This window comes from Rattus norvegicus, chromosome 1 (genome assembly GCF_036323735.1).
Source record: "Rattus norvegicus strain BN/NHsdMcwi chromosome 1, GRCr8, whole genome shotgun sequence".
Lineage (NCBI taxonomy): Eukaryota > Metazoa > Chordata > Mammalia > Rodentia > Muridae > Rattus > Rattus norvegicus.
In genome coordinates this window covers 9,022,450-9,041,367 of record NC_086019.1, presented here as the reverse complement: position 1 = coordinate 9,041,367, position 18,918 = coordinate 9,022,450, and the positions used below count along the sequence as shown (strand labels likewise).

The 18,918-nt window shown below is 44.9% G+C and overlaps 1 protein-coding gene across 4 annotated transcripts in view; it reads left to right on the top strand.

Annotated features, from left to right (window-relative positions):
• Utrn (utrophin) overlaps positions 1 to 18,918 on the top strand; it is a 503,427-nt gene that overhangs the window by 3,120 nt on the left and 481,389 nt on the right. For 3 of the 4 annotated variants that reach the window (XM_008758594.4, XM_008758593.3, NM_013070.2), the window contains exon 2: positions 4,894 to 5,061. In XM_008758594.4, coding sequence (XP_008756816.1) covers positions 4,983 to 5,061 — 79 coding nt within the window. In that variant the 5' untranslated portion in view covers positions 4,894 to 4,982. Of the gene's footprint in view, positions 1 to 4,893; positions 5,062 to 5,115; positions 5,994 to 18,918 lie in introns of those variants that run through there. The other variant, XM_063281961.1, reaches the window with a different exon arrangement.

Here is an 18,918-nt window from a genome sequence, read left to right as displayed (position 1 = left end):
TGGATAAGATTTTGGTTCTCTAATATATTAAAGATACACATAAAAGTTTAGCAAATCTTTTACACTTTCAAGATAGGAATATATTAGCTTTTGATTGTATTCTTTGTGGGGAGGTGTTCCCCATCCCCCAAGCCTCATGTAGCCCAGGCTGGCCTCAAACTCTCTGTACAGTAGAAGGTAGCTTTAAACTCTGGCTTCTCCAGCTGGAGTCACTGGTCCACTCCTGGTGGAAGCTGCTAGGCAAATGGCCAGGCTGCCAGGCTTCTTGCCTGGTTACTTTTGACTTTAATTTCATTTTTGTAGTTCTGGGGAGCAAACCTAGAACCATGCCTACCCTAGGAAAGCAGAGAATCACATCTTCAGCCCTTTGGTTTATTTTTAATTTTTAAGACGACTAGTTTGGGATTTATTCTGTAGCTCAGGCTAGCCTAGGATTTTGAGAACCGTCTTTTCTCTGTCTCTTAAGTACTGGGACTACAGCTGTGAGTCACTATACTCAGGTCTGTGTATAGTCATAATAAACATTTAAGAAGTTTTTTTTAATGTCCTATAAAGTCTGGGAGGCTGATGAGCCCATCCATCTATTGAGAGGAAATGGTTCTTAAAGCTTTAACAATTTACCAGTGTTCCTTTCCTTCAACCGTTTTTGACTCTCATTTTGCTCTTATTAATGGACTCCTCTCACTTCCTGAGTTGCAGAAAAAGAAAGTTACTATGCGGTATAATGTTCATATTTATATAATAAAGAAGTGCTGTATGCTACAGTGATTGGATACTGAATAATAGAACATGCATCGTGATACAAATGTGAAATTTAAAATAACGGTATAGTACAACTCATTTCTCGAAATAACGATTGAGGCTGGAGAGATGGCTTCTTGGCTCAGAGCACTTCTTACTCTTGTAGAGGCCCCAGGTTCGCTTCTTGGCGCCCATTGTGAGCGGCTCACAATTACCTGTAACTCCACATTTAGGGAGTAGAGAACCCTCTTCTGGCTTTGACAGGCACTGGGTACTAGCATGCCCACTCGAACATACATGCAGGCACTCACGTGTACACATAAAAATAATTTTAGGGGTTGGGGATTTAGCTCAGTGGTGGAGCGCTTGCCTAGGAAGCACAAGGCCCTGGGTTCGGTCCCCAGCTCCGAAAAAAAGAACCAAAAAAAAAAAAAATTTTTTTAAAGTTGTAAAACAGAGCCTCTCAAGAATTGATTGGTCCGTTACTACCCAGGAAGAAATCCTAGTTCTGACATTTGTTTTTCTTTTGGTTGGTGGGAGTCTCATTTGGCAGTTCAAGGAGACCTAGAACTCTCAGTGATTCTGTCACCTCGGGGATTACAAACGTGAGCCACCTTGCCTGGCTCCGACACTTGTTTTTTTTTTTTTTTAAGTATTTATTTTATTTTTTAAGATTTATTTATTATATGTAAGTACACTGTTGCTATCTTCAGATACACCAGAAGAGGGAATCAGACCCCATTATAGATGGTTGTGAGCCACCATGTAGTTGCTGGGATTTGAACTCAGGACCTCTGGAAGAGCAGTCAGTGTTCTTAACCGCTGAGCCATCTCTCCAGCCCCCCGACACTTGTTTTAATGTGTGAATTAGTGTACTTTTTTTTCTGCAGATTACTGTTTGCATGTCTTGACTGTGCTATTCCTAAGTAATGATTAAGTCCATCGAGATTGGGAGGCACTGTTAAAGGGGGCTGTGGTCAGGAAGAGACAGATGCTGAACTTAAAACTGAACTCGGCTCCTTTGTGGGCAGGGTCATCCGGGAAGCTCGGGAGCGGAATGGAACAGTCCTTGGTGGCATCCTTAATGAATGGGTGCTACTGCAGGGCAGACCTTCAGTCCTTTAGGCCCTGAAGATATTTCTTACACTTAGTGAAGATTGGATTGTTTTATCCAAGTGGTACCCATGTGCAGCAGAGTTGGTGTGATGAACCTTCCAGAATAAAGTTTGTGTCAGTGGGCCACGTGGCTATCTAAGTTTCCACACATCTACAAGACGTACATACCATCCCTGAGATCCAGATCCGTGTTTCGACGCTCCTTTCTGTGTCTCAGAAGCAACGTGCACCGAGAAAATCCAATTCACACTCATTTCTCTCTGTCGAATGTCCTTTCTCAGTGGCTTCCAACCCAGTGGTATCTCATCCACTTCTGAATTGCCCAGTGCCAGCTGAGTCACTCAGCATGCTAGTGTCCTGCATATCTAATGCCAGGGCTCTTCCTGAGTCTTACTGACCTTCTATTTAATATCCTGTGTATCCACTCATTTTCCCCATCTGATCCGTTGAGGCCACAATCGCATATTGTTTATAATATTAGCAGTATTATGACAGAAAGATTAGCATAATAGATACAGAGCCACTTTTATTTTTTTTACAAGTTTTACTTCCTCTGCCTGTGTGTATCTTTGTATATATGCACATGCACATAGATATACGTATATAAATGCATAGACATTGAAGATCCTGTCACACTTTATTACTATTTCATCATGTCTCCTACAATGGGAGATAATTCTCCTACCTAGCAACACTGTTAACTAGTCCTGAGGTTTAACATTGGTATAATAATATTGCCTAAAGTAAACTCGAAAATGTTTTCTTTGGAAATTCTGAATTCAACCCAGGATAGTATTTGGTGGTCAGGTCTCTTTAGTCTTGTTTAATCCATGAAGAAGTTCCCTTTCTTCATGTTGTGTTTGTTTGAGTGACATTGGACCTGTGTGTGTGTGTGTGTTTGTGTGTATTAGTTTGGAGGCCAGAGATTGGCATAGTTCATCATCTAATGTTTACACCTTATTTTTTTTCTTTTTTCTTTTTTTTTCGGAACTGGGGACCGAACCCAGGGCCTTGCGCTTGCTAGGCAAGCGCTCTACCACTGAGCTAAATCCCCAACCCCTACACCTTATTTTTAAGACAGGATCTCATTGAACCTGGGGCTCGCTGATGGGCTATAATCCTGTTTCCAGCTCCTAGTTGGAAACAGGTGTGGCTGGCACGTGTCACATGCCCGCTCTCTCTTCTCTGTCCTTGAAAAATGGATATGGAGGATTGAAGTCAGGTTCCCAGACTTGTGTAGTAAGCTCTTTACCCACGAAACCGTCTCCTCATTCCCCAGGCCTTTTGTTTTGACATCGTCTGCCCAGTTTGTCTGCCCACGATAAGCCTCATGTTTGATACTCTGACAGAGACGCCCTACAGATGGTATGCTGTCATTTCCATTTATCACCAGAGGCCCCATTGATGCTTCTGTAAAGTTTTGTAAAGATCATTTTCCTCCAATATAGTAGCATGAGACAATTTCAGATGTAGAGAAGAGCTGAAAATTTTCCATTCAACATCTCCTTACTCGTGACTCAAGTTCTTTGATGAGTACACCTTAGTCCTTGGTGCTTCCTGAGTTACTCTGGCCTACTGACAAGCCCTGGTGTGAACAGGCTTATGTCACCTCTCTGATTGTCATTGTCCTCAGACAGGTAGCCAGGCCTCTCTAGGAAGCTCTGGCCCCCGTTTTCTTCCTCACCTGTGTGACATGCTTCCTCTTGGCTCACTGCTGTCCAAAAACAGGACTCAAACACCCCCCCCCCCCAATTCTCTGCCGCTCTAATAATATTTCACATACTGAGCTCTTCTCTTTTCTACTTCCCCCATGGCTAATGAATTTCTTCCTCTCTTTGAAGGATAGGCCCAAATGTCAGGTCCTCAGGAAGGGCTTCTCAATGGCCCTGGGCAGGTCAGATTTGTCTACTTTATTACTTTATTACTTTACATTTCTTTCCTGTACCATTGTCAGCCATCAGGATTGTAATGAAGTAATTCATTTTATAGTGAGTTTATTTCTGTGTCCATAAGCCTCGCTGTGGAAGAGGCTGTGCTAAATAAAGCCTTACATGGTATATATACTCAGTAAGCTTTACTGGTTATGATAACTGTATATGAGAATATATGAGGCTGGGAGACGGCTGAGTGGTTGAGTACTGGCCACCCTATTCCAGTACCCATGCAAATGCTCGGCGGATTTAGCAGCCTGTTTGTAATCCCAGCACATGGGTTCAGGAGATCCCTGGGGTTCAAAAAGAGACCCTGCTTTAGCATAAAAGGTAGAGTGTGGGCCTCCACATGGATTTCCACAGAGATCCCTGGTCCGGCTAGGTTCGCGGGTCCAGGAGAAAGGAAAAGAACTCGTGCAGGTGTTGTTCCGCCTCCATTTCAGGCTGGGCTTAGCCAGCAGAAGATGGACTAGCAGGCAAGGGGTGCAGGAGGGCTTCTGGCGGCCATTTTGGGAGAGCAGATCTCTTCTCCAAGTGGCAGTGACACCTCTTATGACAGAAGCTCTCAGACTACCGAGTGATTCTTGCACACCTTTAATCCTGAACACGACCCTTAAATACAGTTTTATGGGTGGGTTACCTCATCTACATATTCAGGGGCATGGTCCTGTATTTCCGACTAATCAGTCTTGAGCCTATGTGACCTGCGGTCACATTCTCACCTGTGGAGGAGGGGCTTGGGGCACTGCTCTATGTGACTGGTCTGTCTCAAACCTCTCTACAGGGGTTTGTGGGGGGCTGCAGCTAGTGAGACCCTGATCTGGGAGTCTGGGAATGCGCCTGTTATCCCTATTAGGGTTTCCACGGATTTGACCTGTCTCAACCAGGAATCAAGGTACCTTTCACAATTCCATAGAGAGCTGCAGTTGAGGCAGACACCCAAGTGTCAACCTCTGACATACACATGCACATGCACGTGCACACATATACATGCACTCCTACCCTCTTTCACATACACACACACAGACATATGCCAGAAGCAAAGAAAAAAAAATAAGGAATATGTTTCTGTATTTCTAGTCAATACTTTCTCTTTTCCTCTTAGGTATTCATGGTAGCCTGGACCATTATTCCGAGGTAGTCTTCAGAAGAGGATCTGGGAAAGCCTTTGGATTATATTGAAACTCATCCAAGATGGCCAAGTACGGGCACCTTGAAGCCAGCCCTGATGATGGGCAGAATCAGTTCAGTGATATCATTAAGTCCAGATCTGGTGAGTAACGGAAGGAAGCTCCGGAAGCTCCGGGTGGATCTTTCAGTGTCCGGAAGCTCCGGGTGGATCTTTCAGTGTAGAAGACAGAGATTTCTTAGCTTGTTGGGCATTGTTCCTGTTCCGCAAAGTTCTTCCGAGGCCCCGTGACTGTTGCTCTGTCAAAGGCAACATCCAGTCTCTGTGTGGCCTATCTTATCCTCCCAGCCTGCTTTTGTTACATTGTGTCTTCAGTAGCAGCCTGATGCTGCACTAATGATGTCAATAAGATAGACGAGCATAGTCTAACGTTTTCCCGTATTCCCTGAAAACAGAATCACATGCTTAGAGCAGCGAATACTATAGTTTCTGACAGAAAAATCTTGTGGTGGGATTCTGTAGCCTTCTGCCTACCTACCACATTGCTGTTGGATGCTAATACTGGCGTATGACCTTCTGTTTCCTTTTTGAAATGCCAACTTCTAAAGATACAGTTTCTCCCCAATGTGATCAAATCAGCCAGACTAAGACAGACGGATGACTTTCATGTGAACGTTTGGAACCTTGAACAGGTCTTTGGATGGCGCCCTGCTCCCAGCTTATTATATAACCACTGCTTTTCAATTCTGGTTCTCCAAATGAATCAACTGGGGAGTTTTTACAAATGCAGATGTGCTGGCACCACTCCAAACCCACTGAATGAAAATTTCTGTATTTTTAAAGAGCTTCAAACATGGCTCTGAGACAGGCTTAAAGGGGAGCAAGCGTGGCCTTTCTGAGCTCGGAAAATTGTATAGAGTTCTGTCCTGGCTGCGGACATTGTCCTCTTGTAACTCCAGCATTATAAACATTGCTTCCCGTGTCACTCTGAACAACAACAACAACAAGAGCAACAGTATCACCATCAAATAGAACTCAAAGCTGATATTTCCTGTTGTAAATGTCTCTGTGTCGTGGTAAGAGCTCATTTCTTAGTTGAAACTGCTAAAATACGTGCAGGAAATGAGATCTCAGTAGGATATGAGGTTCCATTCATGTTGCTGGTGGTGCTTGGTTGGTAAAATATCTGGATGTTTCAGATACGGCTGTGACTACACAATGATTTTTGGAGCTTTAAGGACTCTCTGGGAGATGCATTTCCGGCATGCCCTGTGGTGTATGCACTGTGAAGTGTACTCTGAGGAGGCTGTGTTCTCCTAAGTTTCAGTTTAAGGGTACTGACTTTCGTATTTAGAAAGGGGGAAAGTGTCAGGAAAGTGGAAGAGAGACAGTTAAATATCTCTGTGTGTCTTGTATTCTATGAATTGTGAGGACCGGTGACCCTTTGTATCTTTCTGAGTCAACCTTCATGACATCGAGACCTTGGATTTTGGGGTAGTGAGGTGACTCCGTGGGTAAATGCTGCAGAAGCCTAATGATGTGACCTCAGTCCTTGGGACCCCAGTAAAGAAAGGTAGAAGGAGAGAACTCTTTCCACAGAAACCGTCCTCTTACTCCATATGTGCACAGTGCTATGTGTGTGCACACACATATACAGCAATAATAAATAAAAGAGTAAAAAAATAAAGACTTTAGATATTTATCACTAGTTGTCTGTCTTTGTCCACTTGACAATAGTTATTATGCAAATTTTAGCTTTTAGAGTATATGCCGAGTATCCACACTTCCAAACTATTCCTTAAATTAAAAATGGCTATTTATAAAGGCTGGTAGGGTTCATATGACTGGGGTGTAATTTGTTACAGTGTATACATTGATGTTCAGGATCGTTTGTTTTAAAAATATTGTGGCAGTTTGAATAGGTATGGCCCCTGTGTTTGAACGCTTGGCCCATAGGGAGTGGCACTTTTAGAAGATGTGGCCTTGTTGGAAGATGTGTGTCACAGTTGGGCTGGGTTTTGAGGCTGGGTTTTGAGTGTCCAGTGACACTCAGTGTGGTACACAGTTTTTTTCCCCTGAGGCCTGAGGATCATGATGTGCAACTCTTGGCTCCACTAGCACCATGTCTGCCTGCATGCTGCCATGATGATCATACACTGAGCCTCTGAACCTGTAAGCCAGCCCCGATTAAATGTTCTTCATGAGAGTTGGCATAGTCATGGTGTCTCTTCACAGCAATAAAAGCCTAAGTAAGACAAATATTATTACATGTATTTATTCGTTTATGTGGATATGGAGGTTGGATGCCCATACTACTACAGCAGGTCTGTGGAGGTCAGAGGACAAATTCTGGGTGTCGGCTTTCTGGGGTGCGCCTTGTACATTCAGATCAAACTCAGGCTGTGTAGTTCGCTGAGCCGTCTTGCCGACCTACCGTACTGCTTGTTTAATAGGGAACATCAACGGGGTGAATGACTCTGTTTATAGCGTTTCTTCCTAGGCGGAAGATATAAATGTACATTTAAGAAGTTTACTGTAGTTGTGCTTACAATAGAGGAAAAAGGAAAACACCATAAAAATCCATCTTGGGCGTGAGTAAGGTCATTGTTGTCTAGAGTGTTTAGAAATGACCGCCGGTTCTTAGGTCGTTATGATTTTATTTAAAGCCCGTGTTCTCAGTCAAATAACTCTAGAAATAGCTAGGAACTTACTGTTTCTTTACTGGGATCGCACAGCTGTGTGGATTATGCAGAATCCCAGTGGAGGTGATTAAGTTAGGGTGCGTGACTGAAGCAGCTACGTGTTCATAAGAAGTGATGATATCAAGGTGTGCATGCGTGTGTGTGTGTGTGTGTGTGTGTGTGTGCGCGCGCGCGCGCGCGCGCGCGCGCACATATAAACATCACAAACATGGAGGATGCTATTGGTGTATTGTAAAGTGATTATGACACAGGAGGCTGTCGACGTGAAAAGTATCTTTTAAAAGATTGCCAGTGGGAGCCGGGAGATGGCTCAGTAGTTAAGAGCCCTCGTGGCTGTCCCAGGAGACCTGGGTTCATTCCCACAACCTATATGGTGGCTCGCAACCCTCTGTAACTCCAGTCCCGGAGAAGCTGATGCTGTCTTCTGACCTCTGACAACAGCAGGCGCTCACAGAGTGCACATTCATACTCGCAGGCCAAGCACTCATGCACGTAAATAACAAAATAAATACATCTAAAAAAATTGCTGATCACAGTGACACACAGCTGCTGCCCTATCACGTGGGAGCTTGGAACAGGGGGATTTTGAGTTCGATGCCAACCTGGGCTATGAGATTCTGCCTCCAAAATAAGAATTAAAAAAAGATGCGAGATATATCCCAGAATCCTCTTGGCATCTGGGACAGTTCTTTTTCTTATTGTCCACGTGTGTTTTCCAAAGCTGCTTGATGAACCTGTATTACTTAGTTCTTACCTTTTTAAAAACTCTCAAATTGCTTGTAGCATTTATGACTGTGCCCTCCCTTTGAGTGGCACCTATTTCAAAACACGATGAAAATTTAGCTTCTGCATAGCCGAGATATGAATCACGTTCTTCTGGCTGGGTTGTATTGCAGAAGCTGGCAGATAAATTTGGATTGAATGAGTCTGTGAGTCATCCTTTTTGCTCTCCAGAAGGCATACTCTTGGTTTTTTTGTTTATGGCAAATGCTTATGACACAGGGTGGTATTCTCAGGATACTCCAAAGTTCACACATTATTAAGAGACTTTTGGAAGTCTGGATTAAATAGTCGGAATGATCCATGTGCAGTAAATAAATTTGAAAGATCTTTCCTGGATTTTCCAGGCTGTGTCTTAGTGTTTCAGTTTTTAAGAAGAATTTTTTGTCCCGCACCTGTCGCCTGCTTATAATCCCAGCATTTGGGAAATGGAGATAGGAGACTCAGGAGTAAAAGGCCATTAAAAAAAAAGGCCATAGCAATGAGAGAGAGAGAGAGAGGGAGAGAGAGAGAGAGAGAGAGAGAGAGAGAGAGAGAGAGAGAGAGACTGACTCAAATGTAGTGGCTCATGCCTGCAATCACACTATTTGGGATCCAGCCTGGGCAATTTAGGGAAATCTCGTTTCAAGGACCCCCCCCCCCATAAGGTAATAGTTTTCTATTGGACAATTAAAAGACTGAAATAAAATTGAGAATTTTATACATGCATATAACGTGTTTTGATCAAATCTACCTCCAATTCCCTCCCTTGGGGTTCCTCAGGTCCCCCTTCTAGTCCTGTCCAATTTCATGTACTCTTTAAAATTATTTATTTATTATTTATTATTTATTCATTTATTTAATTTTGAAACAGGGTCTGGTGGCCACTTCTGAGTCAGTTTGACACAGGCTAGAGTCATCTGAAAGGAGAGAGCTTCGGTTGAGAAAATGGCTTCATAAGCTGCATCTAGCTTAGGGCATTTTCTTCATCAGTGGCCGATGTGGGAGAGCCCAGCCCCTTGTGGATTGACCATCATTTATGGGCTGTTGGTCCTGGATTCTATAAGAAAGCAGGCTGGGCAAGCCATGCAAAGCAAGCCAGTGAGCAGCATCCCTCCCTGGTCTCTGTGTCACCTCCTGCCTCCAGGTTCCTGTCCTGTTTAAGTCATTTCCTTGACATTCTTTGAGGGTGGACTATGATGTGGAGGTCTAAGCCAAGTAAGCTCTTTTCTCCCCAACTTAATTTTGGTCATGGTGTTCTATCACAGTAATAGTAACCTGAACTAAGACATCCGGTTTCTATGAATTGGAGGTTTCGCAGGGAGTTACAGATCAGCCAGTGCTACACAAGGAGCCCCCATCTCAGAAAAGAAAGGAAACGAGAGGGTGGTTAATTTGGGTCAACTTTACAGCACTGCGTGATTTGAAACCCTTGGGTGGGCTGAGGAGAGGGCTGGGTAGCTCAGTTGGTAGAGTGCTAGCTTGCCTAGCATGCACAGAGCCCTGGATGGTGGCATAAACCTGTAAGGAGGATCAGAAGTTCCAGGTTACCCTTAAGGACATAGGAAGCCGAGGCCAGCCTGGGATATGTGAGACTCTGTTTTAAAACTAAAGACGTCAGTGGGTGAGAGCACACGCTGCTCTTTCTGAGGACCCTACGTCAGTTACTAGCATACCCTCGTGCAGCTCGCCACTGCCTGGAATGCCAGCGACAGAGGATCTGACATCTTCCTCTGCCTCTGTGGGCACTAGCACAGGTGACATACATGTGCACATACATGTAAATAAAAACAAAAACCATTAAACAAAAACAAACTAAAGAAACTTTAGAAAAGAAACTCCAGTATAACCGTTTTATCCTTTTTCTTTACCTCCTTAGTCTGCCCTTTCTTTCTTCCTTCCTACCTTCCTCCCTCCCCCCCTCCCCCCTCCCTCCCTCCCTCCCTCTCTCCCTTCCTTCCTTTTTTCTCAGACTCACAGAGATTTATCTACCTCTTTCTCCCATGGGCTGGGACTAAAGCCTTGCTTCACTGTGGCTGGCTGCCTCCTTGTTTTTTTTTTTTTTTTTTTTTTTTTTTTTATCTAATTCTGGGTTCTAATTGTTGAGGGAATTTGAGTCCATGCAAAGCTGAGCCTGTGATGTGGTACCCAGCCTTTAGTGCTAGCATTTTTAGCTTACATTTAGCGTCTCACTCTAACCAAGTGCATGCCTTGAGCAGATGAAGTGGCAGGAGGTTGGTCCTCACAGCTGCAGTTTCACAAATGGCGACAAAAGCCATAGACGAGTCATTTATTATACTAGTCGTTTCTCTGTTTCAGTAGGACCTACCTACGTGCCTTTTCACATCTCTTTTTCCTTCTCATTGTCAGTTTCCCTGTCATTTAGACCGATGCTTAAATACAGCAGCCTTCGTTGAGTGGCCTTCCCTGTTGACTTTGGAAATACATGTTTTTTGTTTTTTGGTTTCTTTTTTTGACCCACACTTTTTCTTTTCTTTATTCTTCTCTTCTTTAGTTTTTCTTCTTTTCTTTCTGTATTTATTCGAGAAAAGGGCTTGCCTCTGTCCTAGTCTGGCCTCAAACTCATGATCCTCCGGCCTCAGCCTCCCAAGTGCTGGAGTTAGAGGTGTCCACAGCATACACCCTGCTTAGTCACCCCGTGCTGAATCACTGCTTGTGAGTTCTCTGTGTTTTTCCTTCTCGATATCTGGTACTTTGCTTGCATTGTGTACTTGCTGATATCTTTTTCGATGCAGCTTAACACCATATGACTTGGGGAACCAGTACACCTCTGGCGCCAAGCCCAGGGCACTGTAGATGGTAGCCAAGTGATAAGTACTTACCCAATGGCAAGGGTTCTATGGCTTGGAAATTCAGGCGCTGGGATTTGAATTCAGGCTCAGGTCAGACTGGGGAGACCTGGAGTCTGAACTCTGCACAGTCTTCCGTTCACAAGTCACTTCATCCTGCGGCTGCCAGGACGGTCACCATTTTATGCTCAGATCTGTTCCTTTTGCCTTTGCATAGGTCCTTTCTGCCTCCCCCTTGCTACCTACTGAGGGTGACCCTGGGCTGAAGTCTGGAGCTGCTTTGGTTCCCTGATGGTATCGTAGCCCACATAAGAGACAGGACCTGCTGCTCCTTGGCTGCCTTCGTTTCTGGCTCTGTCCTGTTGCTCTCTTCTGGGAGTTGACAAAGGGGATAACACTGGAGGACAGACAGTCCTTGGGGCGGAAGATGAGAGACCAACACTGTTTCTGACATGGATTCTCTTTCTCCCTTCCTCTGATGGCTGTTCAAGGCTTTTAACGGGCTAGCAAAGACGGTAGGGTTTCAGATGCACTGACATTTGGTACAGAGTAGGCCCTGATCTGGTGCCCAGAGAGGTAACTGTGCTATCGAGATGTGTTGGGGGAGGGCAGAGGAGCCCTTGAAACTAAAAGGAAGCTAATTCCTTTGCTCATGGTTTGCAACGTGCTGTATTATAGCAAGCCTACAGAAAACATGCCCTGCGGGGTCTGGTTAAATTCTAGCTGCCCAACAAGGAGGTCCAGTGTGAGGGAAAGGATAAGGAGGTTGGCTTTCTCTGTTGACCTTTCTCAGAAGGTTGTCTTTACACAACACAGAGGCTAAGTTGCATTTAGGGAGCGAGTGGTCTGCTTTTTAAAATGTTTTACATTTACAGTAGTATCTGTGAGAGACTTTTCTCCACAGTTTAAGGAACTATGAAAAACATTTCTTGCTCCTCCCGAAGCTTCCCTTAGCTGAAATATCTGTGCTTTGAAGGGAAGCCTTCTAGCCAGCTTGGTTTTTTTCCACGAGCCCTTGGGATTTGCCTTAAGGGACAAACAGGAATCCTTGTGGAAACTCAAGTCTGTAAGAGAACAGCAATCCTTGGAACGAGCAAAAAAGCCTTGCCTGTGTTGTCACCTCACGAGACTGAGGAGGAGCGACCTAAGATCTTGTCTGTGCCAGTATTCTAGCAGAGGTGGTGTGTTCATTTTAGAGTCAGGACAGAAAACTCAATTCTATTGAATTCTTATTTGAACCCAGAAGTTTGAAGTAGATGCTGATATCATGACTTTCCTGGGAACAAGGAAACACGGGCGATCGTGCAGGCTGTTGTAAACACTGGTTAAAGTTTAATTTAAAGCAGTGGGGAATAGGATGCAGGTAGCTAGAGTCCCTCCCTCTCACACAGTGTGGGGAAATAAGGGTTTACCCTGTTGTTGTTTCGATATGCATTTTTTTTTTAAATTAGAACTGCTGAATGAGAGCTATGCTCAACTCCGTAGTTGGAATACGAGGCAGTGTGAGATTTTGTACACGTGTGTGTATACGTGTTTGTGAGTGCATAGAGACCAGAGGATGACCTCGGGTGCTGTTTCTTAGGAGTTGTCAACCTTTTGTTGTTGTTGTTGTTGTTGAAGCAGGCCTAGCCCAGGATTGGTGCTCTGGCTGGCTCCTAGGTATTGAGCCCCAGGGATTCGCCTGTCTCTGTCTCCCTAGTTCTGGAGTCATAAGCTTACCAGATGCTGCCACCATACCAAATGCTACAAGGCAAGCCCCTTACCGTGTGAGCTACAGTGTATTAGAGGTGACAATAGCCTGGGGACCGGACCGGGCCTTGGAACCCAGGCCTCCTTCCTATTGCCTTTGCTTCGTCCACTCTTAGGCTTACATTCATCCAATCCAGGGTGCGGATGACACTTAGGGACGTACGAAGTCCTCTGACTTCTTAGCTAAGGTCTGTGTCTGTCCAGTGGGGCTGCTCTCGTCGAGGCTGGCTTGCGAGGCACGGCTGACTCACAAGTGAATTGTTTTCTTATGCTTGTGCGGCCGCTGAGATTCTCACTTGGTGTGGTACAGCCGCCAACCGGTTTTGGGAACTCAATTTTTGTTATATATATTTTTTTAAATGATTTTTTTAACATTTATTTTAGTGTATGTGCCCTTGTAGAAGTCAGGGGACAGACTGTGGGGAATTGGTTTTCTCCTCTTGCTGTGCGGATTCTGCAGATATACTTTTGGGTGACCAGGTTTGGAAATGGTAAGGGCTTTTAACTGCTGAGCCATCTTGTCTACCAGGAAGTCTAATTTCATATATGTGTATGCAAGTATGTATGTATGTATGTATGTATGTATGTATGTATGTATGTATGTACGTACGTATGTATGTATGTATGTATGAATGTATGTATGTAGGAATGTATGTATGTAGGAATGTATGTATGTAGGAATGTATGTATGTATGTATATGAATAGTCTGTCAAGTACGAGTATTTTCCCCTTCTTTGGGTGTGCAGTTGACTAGGGGATCTCTTGTGCCCAGAGCAATCACTGTAGCCCTTACTTCTGTCACACACTCTTTTTTTCTGTCCAAAGAATAAGACTCTGGGCTGGATGTGGAAGTGCATGCCTTTCATTCCAGCATTCTGAAGCCCGAGGCTGGTGGACTATTAGTTTGAGACCAGCCTAGTCTACACAGTGAGTTTCAGGTCAGCCGGAATCACACAGTAAGACTCTTTCTTAAAACAAAACAAAACAAAACAAAACAAAACAAAACCCGAAAAACCCAAACAATAACAACCCCCCCAAAAAAGAACCCCAAAATACCAAACCAAAACAGTCACAAAATCACCCCCGCCCCCAAACAAACAATCAAAAAACCCAAACCAAGAACGCAGGTCCTTCTCAGCAGAGAGATCTATTTCAAAAGAGGACTTGGTGATGAAGCCTAGGATGGACGGCCTTGCTTCCCGTCCTCTCAGAAGTATCAATACTCCACGCCCTCTCAGAAGTATCAATGCTCCACACTCTCTCAGAAGTATCAATACTCCACGCCCTCTCAGAAGTATCAATACTCCACGCCCTCTCAGAAGTATCAGTACTCCAGCCTGCACGTTGAAAAGGTTTGGTTTCCTGACTATGAGTTTTGGCTCTACAATATTTACGTGGAGGACATATATTTTGAGACGATATACCCCGTCAAGAGCACCGGTGAACCGCCTTATTTAAAGTTGATTCTGTAGTTACATAAATTGATGTATGTTCTCTTATTTCCAAGAGAAATGGGCTTCGAGCTTCGGACTGTGTGTCAGAGTTGCCCTCCCGGATTCTGACTCAGGAATTCCCACGAGCCCGAGGGTTTTTCCTTCCTAGTGCCTCGGTTTAGACAGTGCAAGTCAGGCTTGTGAGTCTTAGCCTCAGAGAGAGGCCTGAACTCCCCCCTAGTGAGGAGAGTGAGAGTAAAGTGTTTACTTTTGCTTAAGACATTTCCTGGTAAATAGATTTAAAAGGTAATGGTTTTATAATATCGGACTTTTATTTTTTTGGTGCCTCATAGTTTGGAACTTGGGTTTGGCTGAGAGGAGGTGAAACTCAGGAAAGTGGGTCAGGGGAGGGCTGACGAGTCCTGGGACATCTGAACTAGAATCTCCCTCCCAAGTACTGAATAGGGGTGTTGGGGTTTCTCTCTCCCCTCTGTACAGTAGTCACACCTCAGCGCAGTTAACCCCTTCCTTCCCGGAGTCTCATAGTGCACTTGCCCTGAGTCCCTGAGTATGGATGGACTGCTCTGATGGCTTCTTTGTGCAAACTTAGTATGTATAAACTTCCTTCTTTCTTTCCTTTTTTTTTGTTTGTTCTTTTGTTTTTAGACAGGGTTTCACTATTTATTTTTGACCATCCTGGAATTTGTTTCGAAGACTGGGCTGGCCTCAGACTCACAGAGATCCGTTTTGCCTTTGCCTTTCAAGTGCTGGGATGTGTGTGGTGTACCTGGCTGTCTACCTGGCTGGTTCTCCCCATCCCTACTCCACCCCCACACCCCACTTTGTGGCAGCCTGGGCTGTCTGGAGTTCTCAGATGACAGAGGTATGCCAACATGTCTCGTTTATGGAGAATTGGGGATTTCTACCAACGGAGCCCCTTCTCCAGTCCCATAATATGAAAATATAATTTCTAAGACATAATTCCCAAAAAGGGCGTGTTTGTCATTGGTAATGGGAAAGGAAGTCTGTGCTGCTTTCCTGCTTTTCTTTATGCTCACAGTTTTAAGTACAGGTCTCTCTCTCTGCTTTTTCAAGTCTAAGTAGGGGATGCCTGGCGTCTGTGCTTCCTTTGAAACGACGCTGTCTGTCGTTCTTTCAAAGCCAGTGAACTTTAAGAAAGGGTTATTCGTATGTCAAAGGAGGAGTAAAGGGTTATAAAGGGACTGGAGAGACGGCCCAGTGGTTAAGAGCATTGGCTGCCCTTCTAGGGGACTTGGGTTTGATTCCTAGCACCCACGTGGTAAATCACAACCGCCTATAACTCTAGATCCAGGGGATGCAGCGCCCTCTTCTCTGGTCTTCATGAGCGTGGCTCGGACAAAGTTCACAGACACTCACCCAGGCCGAAGCACCTATACAGACGGGATATAAATAACGGGAGGGAGGAGGAGTTAAGTGGCTCACGATCGTGGTAGCATGTTCCTTAGGGATGTACAGAAACATCCGGGAGAGCTTGTTTATGTTTCAGAACCAAACTGAATGAAACCAAGCCAAACCCCAAGTCTCTTATAGAGCTCTGCGAGAATAAAACCGAGCTCACCGGTTAGACATCCTTGACAGTTTAGGAAGGAAATGTCAGCTCATTCACGGAGAAGGCGAGCTTCGAGGTTGAGGATAGCAATTGCTGTGTTGTGTTCCTGTGTATGGAATCTGGGCTACTCCTCCCTCCCCCGCCCCAGTTTTAAAGGGAGCCATTTCCTGGGCAGTTTCAGATGGATACGTGGGAGGGCATTGTGGGTCAGGCCCGAGTATCTTGCTGCCGATCTATGACAGGGACACAGAATTTTGTGCAGACATTGGCCGCATTGAAGAGTGTGGCAAGTCTTAGCAACCCATTTAGGAAAAACCATATTTAGATTGACTTAAAAGAAGTAGGCCACAAAAGAGAACCAATAAAATCTATCCCGAACACACTTAAAAGCAGAATTGGTTCCCAAGTGATACAGGATCCGGTTGTCAGTGAACTGTTGTCTTCTGTGAAATGATAATGCCTTTTGAAATTTACAATGTAAATATTGACTCAGAACTGAGAGGATGTTCCCGAATTTAATTAGTGTGGGAGATTCCCGGCTTTACCCCCCCCCCCACCCCGGTAAAGCCTGGCTTGCATGAGCTCTGAATCAATCTCTGAGTGTGTTCTGGGTTTTATATCTCCATGTAGTGTCTGCAAATGTTTGGAGGATGCCTTACTGAAGAGTGTAGACGTGGGAAGGCGTCGAAGTTAGTTTTTGCCTACTTGACATAAGCCTAGACGTACCTGGGTAGAGGGGATCTCAGCCTCGGAATTACTGTCATCAAATTGGCCCATGGGCACAGCTGTGGGGGCGTGTTCTTAATTGCTAATTGATATAACAGAGCCCAGAGATGGGCCAGAGCTGTATGAGGAACATTCTGGAGCAAGCCAAGGAGAGCAAGCTAGGAAGCAGTGTTCCTCCACAGTCACTGTTGGAGAGTTCCTAACTCATGTTTCCGCCCTGGCTAACCTTCATGATGTAAGTTGAAAGAAATCCTTTCCTCCCAAAGTTGCTTTTGACAACAGTGGTTTTGGTTTGTTTGTTTCTCATTTTCATTTTTATTTTATTGTTAAGTGTATGCATGTTTGCCTGTGTGTAGGTCTGTGGCCTGGTGCCTCTGGAGGCCAGAAGAGTTTGTGTGTGTGTGTGTGAGTGTGTATGTGTGAGTGTGAGTGTGTGTGAGTGTGTGTGAGTGTGAGTGTGTGTGAGTGTGAGTGTGAGTGTGTGTGAGTGTGAGTGTGTGTGAGTGTGTGTGTGAGTGTGTGTGAGTGTGTGTGAGTATGTGTGAGTGTGTGTGTGAGTGTGTGTATGTGAGTGTGAGCGTGAGTGTGTGTGTGGTGTGTGAGAGCGTGAGTGTGTGTGAGTGTGTGTGAGTGTGTGAGTGTGTGAGTGTGTGTGAGAGAGTGTGTGTGTGTGTGTGTGTGTGTGTGTGTGTGCCTAGAGGTATACTGAGACCAGACAGAGGAGGGCATCTCTCTGTTACCCTCTGCTTTATTCTTTTGAGGCAAGGTATCTGTTTGAATATGGGCTTGGCTGACAGCTAGGGAACCCTAAGGATCCTCTTGTCTTTGCCCCTGAAGCACTCTGGTTCCAGGTGCTCCCACATGCCCACGCTTAGCTTCTGACATGGCTGTTTGCTTGGGATTTGAACTCAGACTCTTCTGCAAGCCCTCTGAGGTGTCTTCCCAGTCCCCAGGGACGTACTGTTTAAAGGAGGCACATCATGAGGTCTGAAACATCTTGTCTTCCTAACAGTACGTACTCCCTCTGCCCTCATCCCTACAACCCTTGTGCATGGGGGCCAGGCTGTTCTGTGAAGGGCTCAGGCTGTGGTCCTGCTCTGCCTGTGTAACCAATGGACTTGGCTTTGGCTCTCCTGCCAGATTGCTTACCCTCTCCCGTCATTCGGTTTTGAAGTTTCTGCCCTCCCACTACTGTTCCCGAGTCCATGTTTCCCTCTCGCTCCCTCTGTATTTCTACTTTTGACTGCGGTGGCTTTTGAATATGCTTTCCTCTTTTGACTCTTGGACGCCAGCCTTTAGCTGAGTCTTCACACGCAGCGAGGGATCAGTAAAGACGTTTGGGGCTCCCTCTGGTCTAAAAACACTAGACCTTCCTGTGTGCGTACCCTCCTCCACATTCAGCAATGGCTACTGCCTAGTCCTCATTGTTTGCTGCTGTGCTCAGGGTTGAATAAGGCCCATCGGTCACTGTCCTGAGTGCTGGGATTACAAGATGGCTACCATGCCTGTCCATTTTTATGTGGACTCTGTGGGTTGAACTCTAATTCTCATTCTTTAAGAAAGATTTATTTACTTATTATGTATAAGTACTTGTAGCTGTCATCAGACACACCAGAAGAGGGCATCAGATCTTATTACAGATGGTTGTGAGCCACCATGTGGTTGCTGGGATTTGAACTCAGGACCTCTGGAAGTATAGTCAGTGCTCTTAACCACTGAGCCATCTCTCCAGCTCATTTAGTTCTCATTTTTAAATATCTGTTTCCCGAAATGGGCTATTGCCGTGTGTTCTGACTGGCTTCAAACTCATGGTTTCTCTACCCCAGCCTCCTGAATGATAAGCTCATAATCTTGTCCACCAGGCCTGACTTGTACATTACTTTAAAACAAAAAGTTTCAGTGATATATGTATCTATTTTACCTATCCGTGTTCTAGAAGACAGGATATACTTGAGGAAATGGCGTATTCATGCGACGCTGAACAAGAGTTCTTTGTAAAGATAGCAAGGAAAGAGCACTAATCTCATTTTGAAGTGGGAGTAATCATCTTGGACAACTAAAAGAAAATCTGTAGGCAGAAGAGCCCGAAAAGCTATTCTAGCTCAACTTTAACTGAAGACGAGGGGTGTTTAACCTGGCGCTGCGAAGATGATGTCATCCTGTGTCACCGAATTCAGCTTCCGCAGAGATGGTGGGGTAAATGCAAATTAAAAATAAATCGAGAGCAGAT